Source organism: Urocitellus parryii, chromosome 2 (genome assembly GCF_045843805.1).
Source record: "Urocitellus parryii isolate mUroPar1 chromosome 2, mUroPar1.hap1, whole genome shotgun sequence".
In the NCBI taxonomy this organism is placed as follows: domain Eukaryota; kingdom Metazoa; phylum Chordata; class Mammalia; order Rodentia; family Sciuridae; genus Urocitellus; species Urocitellus parryii.
The window spans coordinates 216,547,367-216,566,150 of record NC_135532.1 but is presented as its reverse complement, the minus strand read 5'-3'; the positions used below and the strand labels follow the sequence as shown (position 1 = coordinate 216,566,150).

The following is an 18,784-nucleotide window of genomic DNA, read 5'->3' as shown; positions in this document are numbered from 1 at the left end:
GATCCCAGAGAGCATTTCCCTGCAGGGGAATAAAATTCTGAAGCCAAACAAATCCATCCTAATTGTTTCTTTCTTTCTTTCTTTTTTTTGTACTTGGGATTGAACCCAGGGGCACTCAACCACTAAGCCATATCCCCAGCCTTTTATTTATATTTTATTTAGAGACAGGGTCTTGCTGCCTAGAGCCTCATTAAATTGCCAAGGCTGGCTTTGAACTCGTGATCCTCCTGCCTCAGCCTCCCAAGCTGCTGGGATTACAGGCACACACCACCAGGCCCAGCTCATAATTGTTTCTAAACACACCAAGGCCTGGGCGGTATAGGCCAAGGAGTCTACAAAGGGGCTGAGGGACATGAGAATTAGGAGGTCACACAAGTTCTCCAAGGAAACAGACACTGCATTTAGGAATCTACTCTACAGTAACCAGGCCCATGCCAGGAGTCCAAGGATGGGCCAGGTTCCAATCCAACCTACTTGAGGGTTAGAAGATTCAGAGACCCTAGAAGCCACAGTGAGACCCACAGTGAGGAGGAAAGAAAACAGCTTTTTTTCATAAAACGGGAAACTGTTCAAGGAGCAGGATTGTTGAGAATTATTCCTAGATTGGAGGGGCCCGTCTTTGCTGTCCCATTGTCCTGTGGCTAAACACCAAATAATAATTTTTTAGAAAAAGAACACAATTTGCAGACAGCAGGTGCAGCCTCTGAGCGTGGCCCAGGCCACTCCTTACGGCTCATCAAACAACTGCAGGTCCAGGCGGACCACGATCTCTCCCGTGGGGACCTCGTGCAGCAGCAGACACTTCGTCACTGGCCCCTTGGAACCCTGGTCTTTCTTGATGTCAGCTACACGGATCTCGGTCCGACCCAAAAAATCTGAAAAGAGAACAGACAGACCCTGCTCAGGAGGAATCCCTGTCTTCCAGGCACGCACCGGTCACCCTGGGGATCTCCCAAGGAGCTGCCTACTCTCCCTTCTCTCTGACCTTTGGTGTAAGAACAGAACCATGGTTTCCAGTTTCTCCTCTGTGGAGCTCTCAGGTGTCATGACGTTTCATTATTTAAAAGACAGAGAAAGAGAAGATTCTTAATGTTCCCAACACAAAGAAATGATAAGTGTCTGAGGTGATGCCTGATCGCATCGTTACACATCGTCCACACACGTTGAAATGCTGTTCAAGCCTGAAGGTTTGGGATTAGATTGCATTTGGGGGCGGTGGGTGGGGTTGGGTTGTTTTTTATGAATTATTCTGCTTAATATTTTTTCAAGATTGACTTACCATAATTGTACATATTCAGAAAGTATTGTTGGCCCCGAGCTGACATTCAACCAGCTATGGGACTGTCTTTGGGCAAGCCCAGGGCTTGTAAGTCACATGGCATAGTTCATATCAGAAGAACTAAGAGGCAAAGGCCACGTGGAGCCATTGAACCTCTGCACAGATACTGCCAGCAACAGGCGCTCACTCCTGGCACTTAATTATGCTCCTCTGATTATAATTACAACCATCATCTTTTCAGTTACTCTCTGACTTTTGCTGGGGTGAAAGAAAAGCAGCTAATATTTTGGATTCATTGGCCAGGGATCGTTCTTCTCCAGGCTCAAAGCAGAGATGGAGAGCCAACTGGGGAAATAGTATCCCTTTTCCTAACCAGAAATGTCACCCGCTGGACGCCGACTGATTCTGCTGTGCCTGTTGTGGGCCGACATCCCTTCAACTCTGTTGGCCAGCTCTGTCCCATAGCCTTTTGTCAAGGGCGAAAGAACTACGCTGGGGCTCTTGGGTGTGCTCCTCTTTGCAGTCCCTGCCTTGGAAATCCTACTGTTTAAGGCAGTGGGAACAACTAGACCAGTGTGTCCTGTGCGTGTCCCTTCGGACATCCCCGGCATCACCTTGTCTTATGTCAACCTGATCCCTCAGGAGCGCTGCCCAGAGAGTTCCAAGGCCAAGTCCTCTGGTGAGAAAACAGGGACCCCGGCAAGACAAGGGGCAGGGAGGGAGGGGAGGTGCCCCGGGACTGCCCTTCACTCACCGTCTGGTGAGAACTGGTCCCTCTCGAACACGGTGATGCACAGGACCTCCTGTTCCAGGTCTCTGATGAAGAACTGGCAGTTGGAATTCCACTTGGGGTTCAGAGTGTCCTGGATTGTCTTGGTGATGTGGCACTGGGAGCCCATGGTCACCTCGCAGTATGGGTTGCTCTTTCCTGGAGCAAACAAAAGCCTCTGCCAGGTGGGAACGACACCTCATTGGTCCCCTCCACTGTCACACTTAATAAGTGCAAAATCTGGGTGAAAACTCCCAAAACTCGGTATCGTACTTAAATGGAGAGCAACTAATTAGATGGGTGGGCCTTTGAACTGCCTGCTCTCCTCAGCCTCACAATGTGTCACCTCTACTGTGACACAGCCAGTCAGATTCCCCAGAGAAGCAGAGGAATGGAAAGCATTCACACCAACAAATTAAACCTCCAGCTTTTTAACAAGTGCCATGAAAGCCAGTTCCCGAAGAAAATTTAAGCTAAGAAGTATCACGTTTGATTTAAGGTCAGTTGAGGGGCGTGGGAAATGCAGGGAAACCCCCAGAATGCCAGGGGACGCTTCCTTGATCCTTACCGTGTGACCGGCAGGGCTTCAACTCAATGCCTTCCACAACGTTCACCATCAACCTTCCAATGCCTGTTGCCCTTTGGGAACGGACTGTGACAGCAGGGGAAACACACGCTTCATTTCAACACGGGCTGCCTGTCTATCCCCGTTGACCTTCCTGCACCCAATCCAAAGCACTTCCCCCCCTCCTCTCCTTGAACTCTTGCTTCCTGGCTCCTGGCTCCTCCCTCCACCCCTCATCTGCACCCCACCCTGTGCCCACTGCCATCCCATCTCACGCACCCCTCTACTTCTAGGCACAGCTCCAGCGCTAAGGATTCTGGGCCCAACCAAATGGCTCTCCTACTCCAGCTCTGCAGGAACCTCGGGCCCTGCCACCTGGAGATACTTTACCAAGGTACGCCTTCTCTCGCTTCTTTTTCTCAGTCTCTATGTAGAGCTCAGAAGCAGCTTTGATTTTCTGCACCCAGGCAGTCCTTGGACGGGAAAAGACAGAATGTTGCCAAACAGAACTCAGGAAAAAAAAGGCGTCGGGTCTGTTCAAATTCTGTTTCCAGGACTCTCGTTGGTTCATTTGATTTTAATGACAAAGGCTCGGAAAAGAAATGTCACAGGATGCTATTATCTCTACCATTAGTAAGAAAGTGGTGTTCTCATGGGTAAAAGACCTGCATCCGTGTCCCCAGGAAGGAAGTCTAGGTTAAATGACAGACACCCTGGAGGAGGTACCGGCTCCTCTTTTTTTCCTTGGTGAAAAAATCACATATTTGCCCAACCCAGTAAGGCAGAAGTGTCTCTCCTACAAACACACCCAAGGGAAAACCAAAAACCATTTCCCAGACTGGGAACCACTTCCCATGAAAGAGCAAGACACGCAGCAGGAAGCACTTTGGCCTGGCCTTTCTCCTTCGTGTTTTTCTGAGCCATATGCACAGTAACTTCAGCCAATTCTCCCGCTTGGCACACATGCTCTTTGGAAGTTGTTGGCCTGGTGTCAAGCTCACCCTTCAGAAAATGATCTATTTCCCTTGGCTCCAGGACCAGAGCCTTCAGATAGGACTGGAAGCAAAAACCCGAAGCCCAAGGATCCAAAATGAGCCCCGTGTGCCAGGGGAGGAGGATTCAGGTGTGGGCGCTCCTGCTAATCCCCAAATCACCTTCCTGTTGGTCTCTGCCACCTGGGAAACCTGGGCAAACCCAAGATGCTCCATTTTGCTAAAAGACTGCTGAAATTTCTTTAAAAAATATTCTCAAGCATAATTAGTTTCGATCCATTTTATTTTGAAAAAAATCCATGCCATGTGACCAAATTTGAGAAGCTCTAGGAAAAAAAAAAATTACACTCTCCCCAACTCTCACCGGAATTTATAGCATTGCAGCTGGGGGTGTTGGGAACTGCTGACAGGTGTCCTGCACCCAGTGATAGGGAGTGTCAGGTCTTACCGTTCATTTATGCTTTCTGCTCGGAGGGTGTAGACTCGGTCGATGTGGGAAATGTGGAAGATGGGTTCATCTCCAGAAGGGTCAGTGGGTAATTTTACTAGAACCTCGTTTAGGAAAATAGGCTGTAAAGTAAGAATGCACAGGTCTTACAAAACAGCCTGGGGTCTGTGTGCTCTAGAAAATTCCTGAGCGTGTGCTTGTGCAAGAACATTCCAGAAGGCAAGATTGCGGGTATGTCTTTCAGTAAACTAGACTGACCATGAGTGCATCTGTGTCCAGGAGCCTAGACAAAGGGTCTATGTGTGTGTTTGAGGGTATGGTCCTGTAAACCAGACTAAGGATCTGTGTGTTTCCAGTAAATTATTCTGGAACAAGGATTCTGTGTTAATATTGATTTTGATATATTGCAAGTTATGGTTATGGGTCCCTTTCATCCTGCAGGTATATTTGATTCCTTCAAGGTAAGATCTAAATGTCTGCTCTCCCACAGTGCATCCTGAACAGCACAGTCCCCGCCAACTCCATGTCTCAGTGAGTCCCTCTGAGGAGTTTCATGCGGTTTCTAAGGAAAGGTCTACAAAAATACTTCACTCTCCCCCGCCCCGCCCCCCAACAAAGCTAACTGCTGCTTCTGAGAAAATTCTTCAGTGAAAAACACCCTCACACAATTTAGAAAAAATGATATTCCATGGCACAGAGACACACAAACATAGCCATGCACGTGCGAGCACACCAGGTAACACAGCGTGAGGAACTCTCCACAGGTTGACTGCCCCAGGGGGCCTTCGCTGATAAAGTGGGAGATTTGGCAGGGGACTCAGGATGGCGTGAAGGTGGCAGTGGCTCTGGGACTGATGATGTTCTGTACCTCTACTCCAACCTTTTCATGCCTGAGCTCCCTGGGGCAAGGCATGTCTCTGTCCTGTCCTGGGGACCCAGAGCAGCTGATCCATGTGTGACCAATGGGATTGTGTGTTACTGGCAATGCATGGCCCTGAATCCTGGCTCATCCCTTTGCCTTCTCCTCCACACCACAACCCCAATCCTGCCCAAACTGGCTCCTCTGGAAACTCCTTCCTCCCCCAGCACACCAGCCCTGCTAGTGCACCCTAAACAGAACTTACTGTTTTGTACATTTTATACTGCAGGTTAGACTTGGGGCTGAAGACTTTGTCCGAGCCGGAAGACCCCAAGGGCTTGGTGATTTGGGTCAGCAGGAGGAAGTCATTGAAAAGGAAGCCGTACAGTTCCTTGTTGCTCTTGGCCTTGTACAGCTTCCCACTGTGCAGGAACTTGCGTGGCCCCAAGCAATTGGTCACTGAATTGAACACCAGTTGCTGAGAAAGGAAAACAGAATCCAAAGAAGACACAATAAAGGGAGGTCATGCTTTTATTTTTGTTTCTCTCCACCCGGAAGAATGGGATCCATCAAAATCCATGGACAGGCCCCATCAGGCTGCAGGGGGGCACAAATCAGGATGGCTAGGAAGACCTTTCAGAGCCAAGAAGTCAAAGTCAAAGATAGGGTTCTGGGGATTCCAAGTGTACAGAGGAGTCCTGGTGTAAACCTGTGGCTCTTCCCAAGCGTGTGTTTCTCCCTTTTGATTATTGGAGAAACCACCCCATTGGCTCCCACCCTCATGACCATCGGCTCAGGTGCTGCACTAGAGTGGCAGAAGCCAGCTTCAACAGAAGCCCCTTTTTCTGGAAAGCAGCAGGGACTCTCCTATATAAGTCCACAAGACAAATGCAGCTTCCCAGGCCCCTAGCATGTGGGTGACTGCAAAACTCAGGGTGCTTAGTGACAGACACCTCAACAGACACTGTCTCATGCACCTTAAATCCCAACCAACTAACTCGTTCTGAAAATGTGAAGGGGACACCTCTCTCCCCGACACTTTCCAACCCTTAGGGACAGCTAGGAGTGTGGACATGTGGCCCTAACATCTCCCTGGGGTTGATGATCTCATGCCAGCAGGGGCCAAGGGGCAAAGGGGGCTGAGGTAGAGACAATTCCACAAAGGTCCCATTGGACGGCAAGTGGTGAGGATGAGGTAGCAGGTTCCACAGTGTGTCCCAGGCAGTGAGGTGATCCAGGCCGATGCTGGGCCTTCATGGTCTCCACCTGCCTGCACATCTGCCCTGGCCCACATCTGCCCTGGTCGTGCTCCATGCAGCAGCCTTCAAAGTCAGGTTTCCAGAGTTGTGATCCCTCTAGACCTCTCTGAGGAGACTGTGTAGGGGCAAGGGAGCTCCCAAAAAGCATCTCCCAGAGATGCTGGTGGCCGCCTGTTTACCTCCAATGTGGGAGAAAGATTTGGTGATGCCTCTGTGACCAAAGAGGTTAACAAGAAGAGCAGTCGCTCTGTTCCACTCCCAGGTCTGTGGAGGAAGGATGTCCTTTAACCTCTCCCCAAAGCTCTGAGAGAAAGATTGAAGGGGACACCCCAACAGGAGCCTTCAGAGAATGATCTTCACCCCATTCACTCTTAACAGGAGCCAAGAGACCAATCTGGCCCTTCTTGCTTGCCAAGTTCAAGATACTCGGTGACAGTGAGTCTAGAAAAGGCAAATGTCCCTGGATCCAATGTCATTTAGAGAATGTCCTGCATTCACACTCCTAGTTTATGGCTCTCAGGTGGCCAGGTCAACACTGGCTCTGTGTGAACTGGGAAGAGTCTTCACATTCCTCTGTCTCTGGACAAGAATGCCAGAAACAGCATTCATCTGAGAACTAATCACTGGCGTGTATCCAGCTCTGGGCCACATGTGGGCCACTCTGTGGTTATGAGACGGAAAGCAGAAGCCACCCTGGTCCCTTCCTGTTACTGTGAATGCCATAAAGACAACCATAAGCTGGGTATGAAAACAAGGAAAGTCCAGTCGATGAAGGACTATAAGCTGGTTTTAAAGGGGGGATATAAGCCTCAAAAATCAGATGTCAAGAATTTATTTTATTCTCAACATCCTCAGGTGAAGACCCAGGCCCCTGCACCCTCTGATGGAGACTCAGGGGGGGCCCCTTACTAAAGTGCACTCTGCTATCTCAGCGTCTCATCAGAAGCGGCCAGGGCCTCTGTGTCCAGCATCAAAGCAACGATCCTTGAACGCTACCTAGCCCTGTTGGCCAGCCCGCAGCTTCCCTAAATCAGTGGGGCCCATCGTTGCTCTCCACTGCTCTCCCTTCCCCTGCCACTCAAGACACCCCCCGATTCCTCACTAGAGAGAGAGCTTCATCTTCCCACATCCAGGCACGGGTCACCTAGTCCAGCGCCTCCCTGAACACCTACACAGCTGTCCCTCCTCGTCACACGCTTGCCAGCCAGCTCTGCTCATCATTCTCCCATTTTGTTGTAAATATTAGTTTAACCCCAGCTCTCTGGAGGCCCATAGGCTCTTTGAGTGAATGGGTCACATCTTATTTTTTTATGTCCTTGGGGTTTAGAATCAAGCGATGGCCTCTCGGCAGATACTCAATAAATGTTTATTAGATGAATGAGTGAATGAAAGAGAGAGCCAATCAACCCAAGACCATCCCTAGATTCCAAAACGAGGACCCATGGCCTTCACCTTGGTTTCCACAGTGTGGCTTCCACAGCTTTGCTAACCTTCACCTGCACTGAAGATGGGCAGATGTGGGGCCGGGAAGGCACACAGTGGTGACTTACCCAGGCGCTGTCTTTGAAGCTTAGAGGAGAGAAGAACCATGGGGAGGGTGGATGATGGGGACACTTTCTCCCTGGGCACACTGGGAAACCCTAGTGCATGGCGTATGTGTGTGCATTTATGTGTGTGTGCGTGCACACTTACACAGAGACAGAAAAAACAGGTAGAAAGGATGAATGAGAATAAAGAAAAAGTTGAGTGACAAAAAAAAAAAAAAGAATTAAAGGTCAGAGAAGACACTTCCGTCTTTCCATTTCTGGAAGTATGGCGGACTAGATACTCTGGATGACTCACCAACAAAAGCTTTTTAAAAATCAACAAAAACCCTACTTTTTAAATGCATTCAGCAAAAATAAATAATAATAAAGTTAAAAATATGCAGAGGCCAAAAACCAAAATAAAATGATATCCTTGAAAGATAATCAAGCCCCAAAGTCAAGTTTAGTCCTTAGGGTCTCAGCTGAATCTGGTGATGCTGCATCTTCATTTTAATGGCTATGTAGGGCACAGAGACAGGAAGAGATGTTCCAGGATCCAGGTCAGGGATGTAACAGGAAATCTCCACAAAAAAGTCTCCATAACAAGCAAACTCAAGTGCAGAAAGCATGAGCAAGAGACCTTTTTTGCTTTTGACTTTGGTGAAATTGGAGGAAAACGTGCCTCTGGGAATTTGTGACCACCAGGAAGCTCTCACACAGGCAACCACACAATCCACACAACTAATATGATCCCAAAACACGCTCTAAATATAATTTAGAGTGATCCTGGAGCAATCCTCTCATGACGAATGCTACTTCAGACAGCAGAGACGCCCTCAGGTGAAGTTCCCAGGAATGTTGAATCCACAGTTAAGAATCACACTACAGGGGGGCTGGCAGTGTCACTTGGTGACAGAGCACTTGCCCAGCATTCCCAGCATAGCATGGCATCCCCAGTACAGCAAGAAAAGGTACTCACAATATGTACCAAAAAACGAGGTATGATTAGCAAGAGCGAACAGAAACAACAGACAAAAGAACAGGACCCATAACTTTAGGTACTGGACCCAGAACTTTAGGTATTTAGGTATTGGATTTGGAATATACAGGAATAAGTTTACAATGTGCTAAGAAAAAAAGTGAGAAGCATGAACACTTGAGCAAGGAACAAGACACAAGAAAGAAACCAGATTGAAGAAAATAAACAGAACTGTTGGCCACAGGAAATAATACGATTATAATAAAAATCTTGATAGATTAAACAGCAGATAAGAAGCCATTGAGAGAGAATTAGGAAACTGTAGGCTGGAGGGGAGGATAGTGTATGATTTTTCTTGTCCTCCTTCTTGGTAGCTACAGAAGCTGAGTGAGGAGAGGCCCAGGTCCCGCCCCAGGGGCACTTACCTCCGACAGGCCTTCACACTGCACATGGGCTTGGATCCACTCCAGCCGGTCCGAGTTCTCCTTCTCGCGCACCCCCTCATTCACCTGGGAACACAGCTCTTCGGCCTTCTCCAGGGCGTGTTTCAAGTGGCTGTGGTCAGGGTGGTTTTCAGGAGTATTCTCCAGGATCTACACAGGAAAACAGAAGACAACAGGCAACATGGGTGGGCCTGGGGTCCGTTGTCCTGGAGGACACAGTCCAGCAGAGGTAGGGCACAATCCTTTTCTAATGGTGCCCCCCTGGGCAACCACAGCTCTGAGCGCCACCAGGCAATGGCACAGAGCATGATGGCCACTGTAGCAAGTGGCCTTGAAGACCCCTCCTCTTCATGGGCTCAGTGAGGGCTAAGCTTCCCACCAAGAGGCAACCTGCCCCTGAAGCCTCAGCCCAACCCCATACCCTTGAACATCCTCAGGGCAAGCTGTGTGTCCTGCAAAACACTGACCTCCCAGGGTGAACTCTAAACCACACAGACAAGCTCTCAGGATTGATTTCAGGAGGCACCCAGAACCATGGAGCCAGAAGGGACCTCAGGGTCTCTCTTTGAAAACATTTACCCTATTTCACAGAGAAAGAAACTTGGCCCAGAGACTGGGACCAAAGCCAGCTTCCCAGCCAGCAGCCACTTGTAACTCTTCTCCCACCTGCTCAACTCACCTGAGGGAACTTAGGATGGAATTCCAGTGTTAACCTGAACAGTGTCCCATGAACTCAGACTAAGGTGCAAGACTGGGCAGGGTACACTTGCAGAGGGAGGGGGCTAGCATGCAATGCTGGGCACTGGGGAACAGTGTCTGCACCCTGCATGGATATCCCATAGAGAATGGCTCTTTCCTGGGTCCATGCACAGATGTGGGCCTCCATGCATCTATGAAACCATATGCAGATGTGTGCATGGGAGCAAACGTGTGCTTTTTGAGTAGACTCTTCCAAGCTAGTGGTTTAGAGTGCCAGTTCCTGAGCTAGACTCCTGGTTAATATCCCTGCTGTGTCACACTGATCAATAACACTTTGCATTGGTTGCTTAAAGGCCCTGGTTCTCAGTTGCCTCCTATGAGAAACAGAGATGTAAATAGTGCCTCTTTTTAAAGGTTATTTGAAGGACTAAATGACCTGATATAAATGAACCACTTTAAAGTCCCTGCCCCTTAGAAAGTGCTCAATAAGCCATAGCAATTACCATCAGATTCTCAAAGGACTTTGGGGTCCCAAAAAAATAGTTACCATCTTTTGTCCTAAAACAAAGAAAGCCCCTAAGCGACCTTTGCAAGGTGCCAGGAGAATGCCAAGGGTGTACTTACCCAGGAAAGTAATTCAAATGAACATTATCCCATACAATATCTCTTCTCAAAGGTATTCTTTGGCTTAAAGTCCTAAGTAGTGCCCAAACTGAGACATACTGAATTGACATATTCTGTATCTCGTGTATCCACCAATTAATTCCAAGCAACTACCTCATCCTCAGCACAAATCCTGACTACACATGACTATCTCTTTGAAAAATCCTGAAGACTCATCCAACCATATCAGAATCCTTGGGGTAGAACTCTGGCTTAGGTATTTCCCGGAGCTCTCAAGATGATGCTGGGATGCAGACGAGCCCAAGGACCACTATTCTAGACAGGGAGCCTGCTCGGCTAATTGTATGAACTCATTTGCTTTGTTCCAAAATGAAAACAGGTTCATCAATTTTTCTAGTTGTAAAAGTAGTATTGTACAATGTACAAAATTTAGAAAATTCAGAAATACTAAAGGTCATTCATAGTTCCCCATCTGGAGAGAACCTCTATCTACGTATTAGTTAATGCACTACCTGGATACATATGTAAGAAACTTTTTAAAAATTAAAATTGTATCATGCTACCATTTTGTACACGGCTTATAGCATATCACTTTATATCTGTTTCATATGGATCTATACTACCACTTTGAAGGATTGTAAAGTATGTCATCATAAGACAGACCCACAATATTTTCAAGTAGTTCTCCACTCAAAAAACTCTATGTTGTTTCCAATTTTTCAATATTTCTTTAACTATTTCCTTAAAATAAATTCCTAGAGGTGGATTTGATGATTTAAAGAGAAAGTGTAGGGGCTGGGGATAGAGCTCAGTTGGTAGAGTGCTTGTCTTAAATGCACAAGGCCCTGGGTTCAGTCCCCAGCACCACTAAAAAGAGAGAGAGAGAGAGAGAGAGACAGAGAGAGAGAGACAGAGACAGAGACAGAGACAGAGAGAGAAGGTGTAGCTGGGCAAGATGGCACCCACCTATAATCCCAGCCACTTGGAAAGCTTAGGCAGGAGGATCACAAGTTTAAGATCAGCCTGGGCAACTTAGCAAGACCCTGTCTCCAAATAACATTTTAAAACAGACTGGGGTATAACTCAGAGGTGGAGAACTTGCCTAGCATGTACAAGGGCCTGGTTTCAATTGAAAGAAAGAAAGGAAAGAAGAGTAGAGGAGAGGGGAGGGGAAGAGAGAGGACAGATTAATCTACACATTACCATTCAAAAGGCTGTAGCCATTTACCTTCCACCAGCATCCTTGCCCACCCTGGAGACCTACAATCTTTCCAACATGTGCCCATTTGGCAAGCCCAAAACAAGGTATTTCCTGGTTTTGTTATGCATTTCCTTTATCATCCGTGACTGTGAACTTTTTGCATGCTTAATACATAAGTGTACTAAATAAACATAAGTGTACTAAATGACAAAGCTAACATTTATATACTAGTAAATAATGATCCAGGCACTTTACAGGTGTTTACTCCATTAATTCTCACAGCACTAAGCAGACAGTACTATTAGGGTCTATTTTACACCCAAGGAGACCAAGGCCCAGAGAAGTTAAGTAACTCACCTAAGGGTGCACTGAGGTGGTACCAAGATTCGTACCCAGGCATCCTGGCTCAAAACTTGTAGCATCTCTTCACCACCATTTTACACCACACCTCAGCAGTTTCCAGGTGTGTTTTACCTCTTTTTCTACTGAAGTTTTGTTTTTAAGTTAGAAGAGCATGTGACATACAGATACCTGTTCATATTTCAGTGCCTACTTATATTTACACAGTTTATATATCTGTCATTTATCTTAGCCTTTCTTTGTTCATTATATTTTCTAACAGAAATTTTTAAGAAAAAAAATGTTTGTGCAAATAGTAGATTCACAGTCCTGTTGTGCAAGAGCAAACAATACAGGGGTATATGGAACAGGAGTAAACGCGGCCTTGCCTGTCCTCCTGCAGAGGAAACCACCGCCAGGCCTGAAGACATTCCTTCAGGGTCTCGGGATGCTCTGGTACAGTCACACGCCTCATCAGGATGCCTCAGCCAAAGATGGATTTCATATGGATTCTGTCCCATAACATTGTATTGCCTAATGACATCACTGCCTTAGTTTGTGTAAACACTCTGATGTGAGGATAATGACAGATTCAACTACAACACATTTGTCAGAATGTACCCATCTTTAAGCAACAGGTGACTGTGTTTAATAATCACATGTAAAGTCCTCCTCCCCAGCCTTTCCTTAACTGTTCTGGGGATGGACTCCAGGACCTCCCGCCTGCTGGGGAGTGCTCTGCCGCGGCACTGTATCCTCAGCCTGTCTCCCCCTTTTGCAAAATGGATCACACTGTGGGGCACCTCGATGAGGTTTTTTTCACTCAACAGCTTTTTCTGGATCTCGTTCTTTGCTAATAATGTAAAACAGAAATTGCCCTCTGGCTTCTAAAATATTTTCATAGTATAGACCTATGGTTTGGACCTATTTTGCCCCAATAAAAGTTTTCTTTTAGGTTGCTATGGCTAAGGTCTGTGGTGGGTGCCGTGCTCAGAACCCCTCCACCCAAACATCCAGCCTTAGTACTTTCACGTGGAAGGTCTCTCGTGGGCACCTGAGGCCTTGCTGCCTTCTTCAATTCTTTGAGTTCGGTCAGCTTCCAGTTCATTCTCCTAGATGCTCTGGGGGGCAGCTAGCTTGTTTCTGAAAATGACAGTTTGTGGGTTTTTCCCTTTTTAATATTTATGCCTCTCAGTTCTTTTCTTGCTTTTGTGTTTCCTCCCCATTGATTAGATCTAGAACACCTGTTTTAAAAGGATATTTCCAACTTTGATTTGCAATTACACACGGAGGGAAATAAAGAGAAGTACTGAACTAACTAAATAGTGACTGTGGAATTGGGAAGAAGGAAACAGTAGTTTGAAAGAAGCTTTCAAAACTATTTAACTCAGCCAAAGTGCCTGCAGTGTGTTTTGTGGGGCTGAGATAGGGCTGGACTGGGGAGACCGTGTGTATGGGAGGGAGATTTGTTAAGTATGTGGAGGTTGAGCAAATATACAACCTGTTGAGAACCCTAAAAGCCAGGTATCTCATAGAGTAGGGAGTTACAAATATAGAAAGGGGAACACTGGAATAAATCCTGTGGTATTGGATTAGAGTAGGGGGTAACAGTGTGAATTTGTGGGTTTTAATATACATAGATAAACTAATTTGGAAATTAATATATGTATATGCAAATATCTATGTACAATTATACATACATTTATTTCCCAATTCTGTCCTGAAAGGCCCAAAGACAATGTCAACCCAGCCATGATGAGCACACCAGTGCTCAGATCTGGGTTTCTAGATATCATTCTCCGCTAAAAAGAACCAGACCTAAAACCTCTCTGCAGGAGATACACTTCTTGTGGTTGTAGAATCATAGGCTCAGAGATGCCTTTGTCTGTCCACTCATTTTATACATGGGGACACTGCATCCTCGATTTTGTTCTGTTACTATGGTACTGGCTTTCTTGAAGTGACAAGAGAAACATCAACACAGAGTATCTCATGGTGGCCTTCTGCAGATGGGAGACAGGAATCGTGTTTCCTTCTTTCCTGCTAGGAAAATCAAAGCACAGAGGCACTGAGCCCCACATTAGGAAGAGAACCAAGAACTGAGCTCTCGTTTTCTGGCTTAGAAGGTAAAAGCCACTTGGTAGCACATGTGAAGGCTGCATGTCATGAGTTCTTTTCATGCTAAACCAACTTCTTTTCTCTGAGCTACCAAGCAGATGGGTCCAACACCTTGTTGGCACATGGATTCTGCACAACCATCAGGTGTGTTGGCTGGGGAAACTGCTAAAGACCCCAGTGCTCTCCGATGCTGAGAAGGTATTCCTCGGTTTGAAAAGGTCAGACGGGTACTTACATTTTTAATGATCAGTGGGTATCTTGTTACCCGCTGCATAGGCTTCAGTATAAAACTAGACAGCGGCATCCCTTTACAGCGAGGGTCCATTGCCAATCTCTGAAATAAGAGATTTGTTTAAATGTACCTCATAAATCTGAAAAGTCCAAAGTCAGTGACATCGACACTAATGTCAGTTAGGACACTCCACCCATTATCTCATTTATCTGGATGATAACTGGGGAACCTGGGATTGGAAGGGCCTGACCAGTTACAATGGTCCAAGATGAGGCAGTTTCCAGAGATAGAATGGGAGACCCCCAGGTATGACCCATACCCCAGGTTAGGCCCCGCCCTCTAGATTCAGCATATAGTTCCCTGCTCAGAGAGGAGATTCTTCCAATATCTAAAACTTTACACAACTCCAGAGAAGAAGAAGAATCACAAGACCATACAGTCAGAACAAAAATTCTCCTAAGATCGTGAGTTCAAAGCCAGCCTCAGCAACTTAGCAAGGCCCTAAACAACTCATAGAGACCCTGTCTCTAAATAAAATATAAAAAAGGGCCAGGGATGTTGCTTGGTGATTGAGGCCCCTGGTTCAATCCCTGGTACCAAGAAAACAAAACAAAAAACTCCCCCAAGTCCTGGAGAAGCAGAAGGGTTCAATCTCATCTAGATTTGTGCAGAGCCTGCCCGAGTCTCTGGGCAGGGAGAGACCCGGGGGCCAAGACTCAGTCTCGGGCCTGTGATTTGTCTCTGCCCCCAGCTCCCGCCCCTTTCCTTGCACCACTCTGTCAATTCTGTGAGCCTGCCTGGTGGAGGAGAGTCTTTCTGCCCCCCAAATCAGAGCTTGTCTTCCAGTCACAGGGCTAGACAGTGACTTCTCTCTCCAAGACTCTGCTCTGGTTTCCACGCCGTAGACACAGGCAGCTGCTGTGACCTGCTGGTGCGCTGAGGGCTGAGGACGGTCAGCATCTAGACCTGACATCCAGCCAAGGACACCTTTGTTCCCGGAACGCCTCTCGGAAGGCCAAGGCGTGCCAAGCTCCTGCTGGAATGAGGCAGGAGAAATGAGGAGAGGAGGGACAACAAGCCCCTCACCCTGGGCTGTGTCAGCATTTCCCTGAAGTTCAAGTGCATCCAATGATGACCTCATCCTGCCTGTGACTGGAACCGGGCTGCTCAGTATCTCTTCCCATCTCTGGTTCATGGGATTGAATCCAGGGGCATGTATCCACCGAGCCCCACCCCAGCCTGTTTTATTTTATTTTTTAATATAGTTTTCAATGGGCCTTTATTTATCTATTTATTTATTTATATTTGGTGCTGAGGATCGAACCCTGTGCCTCACACAAGCTAGGCAAGCGCTCTACCACTGAGCCACAACCCCAGGCCCCAGTTTTATTTTATATTTTTGAGTCAGAGACTCTCTAAGTTGCTGAGGCTGGCTTTGAACCTGTGGCCATCCTACCTCAGCCCCCTGAGTCACTGAGATTACAGGTGTGTGCCACCATGCCTGGCTCGGTCTACTTCTTAACCATTTCTCACCTTCGAGTGACCTCAGAATGTCTCATTTATTGGCTAGCAAATCGAAGCATTTAATGTGGAGGTTTAACACGGGGTTAGGAGAGGGAAGGAACAGGAAGTTTATGTGGGGCTATGACCAGGAAGAGGCCATACTTTTGCCTCACAGTGATGATTAACACAGAATTCTCAGGGAGGTGAGAAATGGCCTGCCCCCTCCCCCAAGTGCCTGGGATCTGAAGGTATACCAGTTGTCCTCATTGTTATCTTGCTGCTTATTAATCATAATGAACCTGATTAATGGAAGTGACTGTTCTTGTCCTATTTTTCCCTTGGAGAAATGACTGGTGTGGCCAGCAGGGACCCACTCTGGTTAATGCCAAGTCTCAGGACTGCAAGCCCAGGGTGAGGACTTCTAGCAGTATTGGCACCACCTCCCCAAATGTCCCCTGAGGGACACGTGGCTCTGAGGACCCTGCCAGTCCCAAGGAGAGGTCATGGAGTCCCATGTTGACTCGTGTGGGTTGCTCAGAGCTTGAGCCCATCAAGCAGAGCAACTGAGAAGGAGAAGAGGCAGCCCCTGGGACCCCTGGCAGGTGAGCTCTGCAGGTGAAGGGCAGAGGCCAGCAAGGAACTGGGGATGCTGACATTAACAGAAGGGGAACCCGAGCCCTGCCCAGGTCCAATGAATGAGGTGAAAGACTTAAACACCACTGATGCCCAGGAAGCAGATCCCTGAAGACGCTCAAAGCTTCCAGGCCCAGGGCTGAGCCCACCCCCCTGGGTGACAGCCACACCTCTCTACAGCTGCAATCTCTGATTGCTTAGCGAGACTTCAATCCCTGCTGGCCTTCACTGGGAAGATGTTTGCAGACCCTGATGAGCCCTCACACACCAGCGGCCGGAGATCCCCACCGTGGAGGCGCAGCCTGGCCCCCTTACTTTCACAAACTCCTTGAAGTCTGGGGCCTCGTCTGTCTTCTGCTGGATCAGGGCAGCCCCGTTGAGCTGGCAGCTGCAGAAGCGGATGTAGGGCTGCATGTGGGGCAGCTGGGCGCTCAGGATGTCCCCGATCATCTTCACGGGCATCTTCTCCCCAGACATCTTCTTGCGGACTCTCAGCGCTCTGCACGGAAACACGGGAGGTGAGCCCCTGCCTTCGCGCTGCCTGACAGCACTGCAGCACACTTCTAGGTGGTACAGAAACGGAATGTGTGTGAGGGGCACAGACCCGAGGGCCACTAAAGCATCTATTTGGGAGACAAGGAACAGAGAAAGAAATGAGTCTAGCGCTATGGAGAGGGGTCGCAGGGCGTTTTCTTTGGCATGGTGGCTATTTGCCACCATTTTTCTTCTTGTGGTGAAATATGGAATCGTTTCCCTGATAACTTGGGCAGGACCCTGGGTGGATGTCTTGCTTCAAGGATCATCTGTGGTGAAAGCCCAGGCTGGCGGGGCATGAGCACTGAGCCTGCTTCTGGGGTCACTGCCACCCAAGGGAAGTTGCTGTCACCTGGGGATGGGGAGACATATTTTTAGACTACACAGAACATAACGAAGATGGTAAGTCCATTACCACAAAAATAATCCCATTATGTTTGCCAAAATTAAGATTCATTATTAATCATAATGGTTTGAACGATCTCTGCCATTCTCTGCTTTATAGCTAATTTGAGGTTGACCAGATTAAGGGCTCTAAAGGGAGAAGTCCTTTACTATAGCAACGGGCCAATGAGCCCAACTAATCTACATCCCAAAAGCCAAGAAGAGGTGTTGGAAGGACTGGGAAGGATTTGTTCCGGGGTCCACCTGTAAAGTGAGTGTTCAAAGCCAAGACAGCTGGCACTGTGATATCCATCCTTCCAACTAACACGTGAACTCTTAAGACAGCCTCTGGAAGATGCTGAGCTTCTATATGGCAAGGAGAGCAATGTACTCCGAGGGCAGGCCACACCACACAAGGCCATGAATGTGTTCAGCTGCCCGAGTGACCACAGGGGGATGGGTGGGGGGGTGGGGGGGACAGAATGGTGGGGTAGGGTTGTCACATGAGGCTGGGAGGATGTCCCTATGCATTCCTTTGGCCACTTCCATGGTCATATCGGAGCAGCCCTTGAGATACGGAGGGCTATATAATTCCAAGGAGGCTCTGCAGTTAACATTAGGCTTTAAAAATTGGGGATCACTTTCTTTTCTCCCTTCCATATTTTTTGGGTAAAGAAAATTTCCTAGGCCAGAGAAAACCAAGGAATGAGACTTTAGGGAAAATAAATTATATGAGCAATCAGTAATTCCACCTCCAGTGGATGTCCCCATGGGAGAGGTCAGCACTGGTTGCTGGGGTGTGAGAAGTGGCAACTTGGCGTCCTCAGGATAGCCCAAAGGACACTGCCCGTTGAGGGGCTGGTGTGGAATCTCCCTGCAGAAATGTGCTTAAGGCTGATATCACTAACCATGTGGGGGGAGAAGTGTCCCAAAACCGTGTTATAAAGTTGCTGTGAACAGAAGCAGGAAGCAATCCCGTCATTTTCTTATGAGGAGCAGTTTTTCTACAAGGTAATGAGAGTATTTTCACCCTCTCCCTCCTTTTTGAATGGTAGGGGAGAGAAAAAGAAACTTCACAGGCACATTGTCATTGTCTTGTGTATGCAGGGCTGTTTGCTAGGCTCTGGAGGCCCATGGGGGTTGACCAAGTTGTCCAACCAGGAGGCAGGCCTGAAATCAAGACTGGACTTTCCAGGGCCTTGCCCCTGTGGGGTTCAGTGGCCTCACAGGCTTATGAGGAGTGGAGGGTGCTATCAGGCTTAGGGCCATGTGACTCTGTAGTTGTAGCCACAGTCCTCAGAGCATCTGACCTTTGATCTGCCATTTCATGAAAGAGTTTAGAGATGAGAAGTGTGAGGGGCCAAGGGAACGGATCAGCACCTCACAGAGCCCTGGATG

At 47.8% G+C, this 18,784-nt stretch overlaps 1 protein-coding gene across 1 annotated transcript in view; it reads right to left on the bottom strand.

Moving 5' to 3' along the window:
* Positions 1–726: 726 nt before the first annotated feature.
* The window catches only part of Itsn1 (intersectin 1), a 207,796-nt gene continuing 189,738 nt past the window's right edge, over positions 727–18,784 (bottom strand). Inside the window, exons 31-39 of the mRNA XM_077795394.1 lie at positions 16,784–16,967; positions 14,336–14,434; positions 9,102–9,269; positions 5,178–5,390; positions 4,054–4,175; positions 3,004–3,086; positions 2,617–2,700; positions 2,034–2,207; positions 727–875 (exon numbers count right to left, since the gene is read on the bottom strand). Coding sequence (XP_077651520.1) covers positions 727–875; positions 2,034–2,207; positions 2,617–2,700; positions 3,004–3,086; positions 4,054–4,175; positions 5,178–5,390; positions 9,102–9,269; positions 14,336–14,434; positions 16,784–16,967 — 1,276 coding nt within the window. The remainder of the gene's footprint in view (positions 876–2,033; positions 2,208–2,616; positions 2,701–3,003; positions 3,087–4,053; positions 4,176–5,177; positions 5,391–9,101; positions 9,270–14,335; positions 14,435–16,783; positions 16,968–18,784) is intronic.